Genomic DNA, 9,635 nt, shown 5'->3' with positions numbered 1-9,635 from the left:
TTTAACTCATTTTTTCAATTGATATTATACAGTTTTGAAATTCCTATTTTATTCTCATTAATATTTTTTTTATAAATTTATCTTAGTTATTGTGTTATTTCAGTGTTTTTCTATTTTCAACGGATTTTATTCTTTATTTTTAAAATTAAATATATTTATTGTGTCCTTCTTTACCTAGTTTTATTTTAATATTAAACACATAAATATATATATAAATTATAAAAAAAAATATAAATACACATACCCAAGATATGTGTTCTGACTAGTTAATAATAATATTTATATGAGGTATTTTTTTAGTTATGTATATATAAAAAGGTATCAAGCATTATTGGTCTGAATGTTTATTGTAAATAAAGCCTTGCAATGAATTGAAGAAAGTGCATATGAATCTAAGTTAGAGTTTGCATGGAATGGTTTTGTAGAGTTGCAGTACATTATAGAAACCTAAGTTTATTACACTATAAGTTTGAAGCCCGAACAGGTTTTGGGCTTTTATCCTCTACCCACAAATTATCTCAACCCAAAACGATAAATGGGCAACAAGATACACAACCCTAAACTGGGACATTCAATCACAAACCATGGAACCAATCCCATGGCATCAAATAATTTGTAACATACACCTTAAACAATGAAATATATAGGCACAAAATGTAATGCACAATGTACGTGACAATCATAAGAAGAAGAAGAAGAAGAAGAAGATAATAATCAGGTCCTTGAATCCAAATGCATAATGGTACTGAGATTCATTGGGTTCATGTATTTGTTGTCTCCAATCATGAAGGTGTCCACAATTATTCTGTTAGCTCTCTCACTTGGATGAAAGGGGTCCCAAAATGCAAACACATCCCTGTTTGGACACAGGTTAGAGATTGGAGTGCACAGTCCAATCCCATTGAAACGTCCTTGACCACAGCATGCCACTTTTGAGGTGATAAACCCTGCATTTCAACACCTTCACTGTTACTTCATGCTTCTTCTCTGTAACTATAAAAAAACTATAACAATTCTGCCAAATAATAAATTTTAGTATTTTAATTGACAAGTTTGATAATGAATATAATTTATGTGATTGATTTTTTTAATATATTTAAAAATAGTTTATAAAATCAATTTTAAAACGTTTTTGGATAATTTTTTAAATATTTTAAATCAAGATAAAACTTATTATTTAGCATTATACAATAAAATAGAGTTTGTATCTATACCTATATATAAAAATATTCATCTTTGTAACATTTTTTTGGTATACACTTTTTTTTTATTCTAACCTTATTTAATATATCTCATTTTATTAGTATATAATGGAGTATTTTATCATTTTATATGAATTATTTTAAAAATAATTTTTTTTTTAATGTTTAAATTAATATTATGGGACATTTTTACATATAAACTAACTTTTCACTATTTTCTCAATTTCTTATTTTAAGACAACAACAGAAAGAAAGAGAACATACTCTCGCAACCCTCACTCAGTTTCCAAATCTCACGTATTAAATAAAATAAATATTATTTTCAATCACTCTCTCGACTCAATTTCCAATATCTCTCTCCACTCCATTTCAAAAGAACATTATTCTTTGATAAAACTATCATATTTTTTATGTACCATCGAGTGAATCATAACTTTAACGTGAACATTATCAAACTTTCTAATCCTAATACCACCAATGGAACAAAATAAAAAACTTGAAGAAGAAGATAAACTCAAATCATAGAAAAAAAAAAGTTGATTAATCAATTATATTTTATTTTTTTTACATTTAGATACAGACACCGCTAATATATAATAATAATTTTTTCCTAATATTCTTTTACGTTGATTTTGAAAAAAAAAACACGTACATAATTGATTATATTTTAAAATATATTCGATTATAATATTTTATTAATATTTATAACATAATTGTTTCATAACTGATTATATATCAATTTTGTTTACCAATTTTTTTAATATTACGAAGAAGGTTTAATTCTTCCTTTTTCATATTTTTAACTGTTTTAATGCATCGTTTTCTAATTATTACTTTTTTACAATCCGCCTTGATTCAGAGATCAGTAAGGATGTGCAGAGTTTGACTTAGGATGTGTTTTGGCGTACAAAAATTTCAGCTAAATTTTCTCAAGTGGTATTTTTTTAATTTAAATAAAATAAAATCCTTTTAACATAAATATTTTGATTTTTTAATCTTCTATTTAAAAAAAATATTTATTATCATTAATGGTGGGAAGAGAAAACAAGAGAAACAAAAGGGCTGGTTTGGTTTTCTCCAAACAGTGAGGCCCACACCACTTCAAAAGTCATATAATTTGGGCCTCTTATGGTCCCAACCAGTAACTGCACGCTAAGCAGTTTTTGATCGAGACAACTTCTTCCTTGACCTTATCAATTTTAACCCGCACTCTAACATTTTCAAAATTTTAAAATTATATTTATTCCAAATTTAAAAATTTGAAATTTAATAAATATAATTCAAAATAAAAAAATACTAGAAAAAAATTCAGAACACAAAATTAAAAATATATTCTAGATAAGAATTTTCAGAATTCAAAAATGTGTTTTAAAAATCCAAATTCAAAATATTTCTGAAAAAGGATTTTGAAAATAATTTTTTATTTACACGCTCTTTTTATTTAAGATTATTTTTATATTTTATAATTTTTAATAGTAGATTACGTACATATTGAAATTAATATAGTGGGAAGAATTTGTCTTTAGTCCATGGTCATCCTTTATAGAGTTTATGTTTATAAATACCTTTTCATTTCGTAGAAGACTTATTCTTTAAGGAAAAAAAAAATATTTGTACAATATATTAGCATGATATTCAATTTTACTTCAGCTTGGCTATTAATTTATACCTAAATTAAATCGTAAAAATATTTGGTATTAATTTCTGACTCATATTTGAGATTATTTATTAAATATATGTAATTTCACTTATTAACTATTAAAATATAAAAAAAAATTAAAATTGATAAATTGTGGCAACTTCACAATAAAAAAATAAATTATATGACACGATTTTAATAAGTATTTAAATTGAATTCGTGTATACACAATTTTAATTTTATCATATTTCAAAGTCCTATTATCATCCCAACACAAATTATTTATTTTAATATTTTTAAAAAAAATTACTTATTTTAATAATAACTTTGATATAAATGATAAAAATGTGAGATATCTAAATTAGGATATAGAATAAGCATATATAAATAATAAAATAGAAAGAGAAAGTGTTTGTACATACCGTAGGCTTGTGGGTTACTAATAAAATCCATATTTGATTCGAAGGCATTAGCTGAAACGAAGATAACTGAACCAATTTCAGAGTTGAGTTGATTCACCAACTGCACCAGTTGCGGGTTGAACAATGCAGAAGCTTGTTGCAGTTCTGCTGCACACTCCCCATTTCTGCTATGCTGTGCTAGTTCTGCAGGTACGCAACCTAATGGCCCAGTTCCAGTCACCAAAACTCGTCTTGCTCCCAATTCATAAAGCCTCTGCATGCATCACAAAAACCTCTCATTCATTATTATTATACAACCATTTATTTACTGCTTCTCTCAACAGTGCCATATGCATATTCTTCAAAAAGACTAGGTGCATGAGAGAGAGAGATCACGAGTTATGACACATTAATTCTACATTTATAGTACCTTACCCCACATGCTTCTTACATCAATTTTTATAAATCGGTAGAATGAATCAATGTTCAATGCCTTCAACAACCCCTCATACCATACCATAACTCAACTTGCTTCACACAACCACACTCATTACGTATGTATTAAGTTTCCACTATACTACATTGTCAATCATTAATAGTGGCTCAAGTCTAACAGAAATTAAGTACACTAGAATCAATATTATATATAATATAAATTTAAGATCTGTGTTGTATCATTTACTTTACTTTGACATTATGCATGTTTGACAGGTCTTGTTCTTGTCCAACTTATCTGTGTTTTTTTTTTCTGAGACACAAGTCTTGTATTTACCCAAGAACCTCAAACGCTTTATTACTAGCTAGTAAATAGTACAAATGGATGCTAACAGTTTTAGGTCTGCTGGTTCTGACATAGTAAATTTTTACACTTTCAAACACAATATTCTAATAAAAAATTGTTAGTATTAAGTGTAAATCTCAAATTATAAACAAATTTTATAAAATTGATTTTTACTTAAAATTCATTTATTATAATATATATATATATATTAATGAAAAGTCCCTGTAGAAGAGAAAAGAGAAAAAAAAACATATCAAAATGTCCACAAATAAAAAAAAATTATTAAAGACTATTTAAGGGCTTAATTTATTTTAATCATGTATGTAATAAAAAAAATTATGTTCACGTTAATTTTTATAGTCGTTTATAATCATAAAAACACTATTGATAATGAATTATTTTATTGCAGATACTAAATTAAGATAGTATTATAGTTTTTATAATTATTAGAAAAAAAACTAAAGAAAACCAGTATAACATAAAATTTAAAGTCCAAATATCATTTTGGATTGGTAACATGACACTTTGAGATTTTCTATTTGAATATATAACTGTACTGTATATGTATCTAAATTTAAAAATATATTTATGAGATTAAATTAGACTGTAAATTTATTTATTATTATGATTATTGTAGCTTAAATTCGTTATGAAATCATGTAGTCTTTTCAAAATTTTCTATTTTGGGAAAGATTTTATTAGTGGCTACCCTCACCTTTTAATATTATTTTGTGAGATACACCTATACTTAAAGTTAAAGTTGACTTCTATAAGTAGCAAATATTTGAAGAAAAGAAAAGTATATGAAAAATGAGCACGACTTAGTCCCAATCAAAAAAGTTTTGGATCGCAGGTTGGTGGCAGTTGTGTATACGATGATAATGTGCATGGTAAAAGTAGTTTGAAAGGTGTTAATGGCCCGAATTATAAAAGGGAATATAGTGTAGTAATACTATAAAAACAGCAAACAGAAGAGAATATATACCAGAAGAATTTTGCGATACTCGGAAATAATGTATACGACATAGTCTGGGAGTGCAAATTGGCGTGATCTTGCAGAAAATGGCACCAGGAAATAGTTGTTAACAAAATCATTGCCACCTAAGGTTATGAGGACCAGTGCCTGGTTCACAAGTCGTTGAGCCTGTTCTGCTCCAATTAGTGCACTCACCCTTTGTTGATACTGCTCAAAGTACTGTAATTGTCTTCCGATTCGGATTATGTTTATCTGCAAATACATACCATTTCTCATTCAATGCCAGTGTTATTTCAACACATTTTATTCTTTAACACTACTAAATTAGGAGGTAGACTTGTTTAAACAAGAAACAAAGCTACTAACAAAACTTGAGATTTTCAGTAAATTTCTGTCAAAGTGTAAAAAGTTTGTTCTAATGAAGAGAGAAAAAAAAATGTTGGCTTACAAACTGGATTCCAGTGTCATTGAGAATTCCGATTCCAGCAGAAGCGAAATTGGCACCAACGAGTAGCCTCTCCCCGTTGAGCGCAGGACTCAGATACGGCAACGTGGGTTCTGACCCAATTTTCTCGCCTATTTGCATCACACACTTCTCATAAGCATATTAATTATGCATTATTAATACCAAGAGGAACAATAAATGTAGCTTAGGTTATCAAATAATGAAGAGTTTTAAAACATAAGAAAACAAAAAACATTGTCGAAAGAAAGTGAAACAATTAATCAGAACAGCGACATGATTAGGGACCCAACTGATTATGTCCGGGATATTGAGGCCGTTGGAGAATCGACCGGTTGCCCTGTGAGTGGGATAGTCAATGCCATAAGGGTAAGCGTCGGCACGAGCAGTGGTGAGTAGGTAGTTATTGTTGCCATTATCAACTAACGAATCGCCAAAAACAAAAAATGCTCGAGCCTCGGCTTGTGGAACAACGTTGTTGTTCCATATGATTAAGATAACAAGCAAAGACAGAAACATAGAAGAACCAAAAAGGCTTTGGTCCATGTCTGGCTTATGGTAAATACGTTTAACACTGAAACTGAGTAGATGTGTGAAGAAGTAATAAGTTGGGTGGTAGGTTTATATAGAGGTCATTGGTTGTGATATTTGATGTGGCGAATTAAATAGCTTCTGCTACCACAAGCAGATGAAGATAACGCTCATAATAAAGAGAGAGACCTATCAATTCTATTTTGAATTCAATTGTTTGTACCACTCTTCATGTGCGTTAAATGCATCATAACCGGCTTACAGCTACTTTTCTATCCTCTTTTTTCATCTTCATACTTTTCTTATAAATGAGATCAAAACCATGGATTTTATTGCTTCTATCTTCAGAATATTTCACATTTATTGCCTTTTACCTAATTCTTTTGTTTTCCAACTATTTCAAATGGGGTATCAATTAATTTTATTGCAGTAGGAGCATGTTACAACAGATCAAACTCCATAGTTGCCATTAAGAATACGTATGAGAAAAAGGAGAGGAACAGTACTTACTAGGTATTTGCATATATCATGTGTATCTAAAAGATAAATACTTGAATCTACCACATTGAAGCCTCTTCAATATTTGGTCTCTCTTGTTCCCAATTTCCCCTACCCACTTAGCCTGTATATGGATGGATCATGTACAAGGGGTTAATAAATAACACTCCATGTGCACCATAGCCCTTCTATTTCGCCATTGGCTTCAAAAATTTATACACCTACGACCAGGTTGCCAATTAATGCCCTTTCTGCTAAAACATTTCTTTTTTATTGCTACCAATATGCAAGAATCACCAATTTATTATTATTATTTAACTTTTTACCTTTCTATTTATTTCTTTCCTAACTAAATTTGTTTTCTTCTTTTTTGCCTCCTACTCCCCTGCTATATATATAAATATAGGTACACAACATTCTAAAACTTCAATTCTAATACCATCCTCTGTTTCTACTACACCTTTCCCCTGGTTAGTAGTTGTCAAAATTTATGTTTTGTACTTTGTTTAATGACATCATCTATTCAAACTATTCCTCACTATTTAATTTACCTTTTTTTTTATCATAACTCACTCATGGTGTATTTATGGAAAGTATATCGTTAGGAACTAAATAGTATATTGAAGTTCACATATGTAAAGGAAAACGAAACAAGATAAATGAAATAAGTTAAACTATAGAAAAAATTAAGTGATGTTAATGTTAATTGCTAACCATGATCTCTGAAACAGAAAACTAAAGGATGTTTAAATGCAAGAAGTTTAAACCATAATTATTATATAAAATTGTAGATATAAATTAAGATTGTAAATAGGGTTGACGGGGTGTTTTGGTTGGAATCGTCGTGGTGTGTAGATTTATTTTTTGTGAATAACGTTACAAAAAGTTATATGCTAGAAGATAAATGTAACTATTGACCCCAAAAGTTTTCGGTAACGAAATTCCGTCACTAACACGAGCTTATAAATGAATAGTGACAGCTAATAATTCACTGAAAGTGCATTTATTAGTGAATGTTCTCAATGGTCAATTCAACCATTAATTATAAAATATAAACCACAAAGGGTAATTGTTTCTATTTAATGTCAATCTAAAGAAAGATTTGAATCATACACGTTTAGATATTTAGGGAAGTGTCACAGACAAGGGGAAAAAACAAAAAACCTACATCACAAATAAGGGATTTAGGATTAAGATCTATTTAAACATTAACAGTGTAGATATAGCAAAGTCAAGGCAAAAAATACATTGGTTAATGCAAAATTTAAAACTCAGATCTATGGGAAAAAAAATCTATTTAACAGCATAATTTCGCATCATTTTTTAACAATCAATTTTAAAAAACTTAGTACGGCTTTGTCATCGATTATTATATAATTTATCAAATATTTGCAGCATTGCCCCCAACCTCCTCCTTTGCCTCCACTTCTAAATCAACTATTGTTTTTGAATGATTGAAGACACTTGTTTATTACAATTCTCTGACATCTTTTATTACAATGTTAAATAAAAAAAATATTAATGATAAAAACATAGTTAAAAATCATAATGTTTCTTTTAATGTTTATTCGGTTTGTTTCTATTGGTGCCTTAAACTTAGTTTTTTATTAAAAGTTCGTGATTGATTTAGGTTGATCGAGTTGCTTTTCTTATGCTGGTGATGAGAACTTGATTTTGAGGGAGAATTAAGTCGTAGGTGTTCATGTTTTTCTTTTTTGTTGGCTTTGTTGGAATTGTTTGTTTGGTAAGTAGACGTTAATGTGTTTTTGTACGCTATGTATTATAATTAGTTCATAAATCATATTTATTATTAATAAAAAAAATATATAATAAAATTTTAAATTTTTTAAAAAATATACACGTCCCAATCAAGATAAAACTAATATAATTATCCATTAAACTCATTCGAACCGGTGCCTAACTTTATTTTATTTTACCAAAATGAAGCAAACAACCTTCTCCAAATTAAGCTAGCAATAAATTTTATAATTTAATATGTTATCGATTAAAAAACATATTTTATAATATAATGCTAATCAAATACTTAATGATGTTATATTTAAATTTGTGTAACCTCGATTTATGCAATTAATTGTATTAAAACAAATAAAAATTTAATTAAGAATATTTGATTTTTTTGTTTGATGTATAAACAAATAATTTATGCAATAATTTGATGTGCTAGCCCTTTAGTTCATTGATTAGTTTCAAATAATTTACTCTGTTATAAAAGTGTCAATAATTTTATGTAATTGTCGATTATAATGTGACTTATTATTATTTTTTTGTTTTTTTCTAATATATTATTTAGACTAAAGTAAATAATTATGCTAATGCACTATGTGTTGAAAAAATGTCAACTAATTTGTTTTGAAAAATAATATTCTTAATATGATTAAAAAAACTGTACCTCACACATGTTCGTTAACTAATCATGTTATTTAATTTAGTTAGTTCAGCATTGACAAATTAAATAAATACGAAATATTAATTAATATAGTTAAATTTTCGTGAAAGCATATTCAATCAAGAAATTTACTATTTTAATGTATTGCATGTAACTACTCTAAAAATTTAATGTATTAAAATAGTAATATTTATCTAGCTTTTGAATTTAATGATTTAATTTTATCACCGTACTTTTAACAAAAATATAAATGATTTAGTTTTAATACGTTATTTTATCTTTAAAATCGTTAATTTAGTCTTATTGTAACATAATTTAATTATCATATCACAATAAGTGATTTCATCTTAAAAAAACGATATATTAAAAAAAATTGTAAATGTCATTGTAATTGTAAATCTTAAATATTGTAAGTCTTTGATATATTAATTATTTTAAATTTTGTTTAAATTTTTAGGAGTGAACTTTTGATTTTTGCATACATGGTAAAAGCATGAAATTAATGCTTGGCATTTGATGGCACGTGACTAAAATAAATAAGATGGAGGAATATTATGCATTCACGAGGCTTGACCGCCATAATCCAACCTAAGTAAATTCATACCCTTTGGTTATTTATTTATTTATAATAATGTTTGTTGTTATTTTTTTATAACACTCTATTTAAATTGTTTTTGTATTACAAAACTCTTATTTGAAAGAGAGAAAAGTTATACTCACAAACAAAGAGTTAGAAA

The 9,635-nt window shown here is 27.5% G+C and overlaps 1 protein-coding gene across 1 annotated transcript; it reads right to left on the bottom strand.

The window, feature by feature from the left end:
* Positions 1-387: 387 nt before the first annotated feature.
* Positions 388-6,066, bottom strand: LOC137831844 (GDSL esterase/lipase LTL1-like). The gene is made up of 5 exons (XM_068639693.1): positions 5,756-6,066; positions 5,448-5,575; positions 5,009-5,251; positions 3,264-3,516; positions 388-947 (listed from the first exon to the last, which is right to left on the bottom strand). The coding sequence occupies exons 1-5, from the start codon at positions 6,006-6,008 to the stop codon at positions 715-717; spliced, it is 1,110 nt and encodes a 369-aa protein (XP_068495794.1). The 5' UTR covers positions 6,009-6,066; the 3' UTR covers positions 388-714.
* Positions 6,067-9,635: the final 3,569 nt, after the last annotated feature.

The sequence above is a fragment of the Phaseolus vulgaris genome, chromosome 6, assembly GCF_000499845.2.
Source record: "Phaseolus vulgaris cultivar G19833 chromosome 6, P. vulgaris v2.0, whole genome shotgun sequence".
Lineage (NCBI taxonomy): Eukaryota > Viridiplantae > Streptophyta > Magnoliopsida > Fabales > Fabaceae > Phaseolus > Phaseolus vulgaris.
The sequence above is the reverse complement of the archived record's forward strand: the minus strand, read 5'-3'. Positions and strand labels throughout refer to the sequence as shown.

Bases quoted from the DNA above. Each gene is read 5' to 3' on its own strand.
- LOC137831844 (XM_068639693.1), bottom strand. From the start codon at position 6,008: ATGGACCAAAGCCTTTTTGGTTCTTCTATGTTTCTGTCTTTGCTTGTT. The intron at 5,252-5,447 runs GTAAGCCAACAT...ATGTATTTGCAG, and splicing joins ATGACACTGGAATCCAGTTT to ATAAACATAATCCGAATCGG. The intron at 948-3,263 runs GTATGTACAAAC...GTTGAAATGCAG, and splicing joins TAGTAACCCACAAGCCTACG to GGTTTATCACCTCAAAAGTG.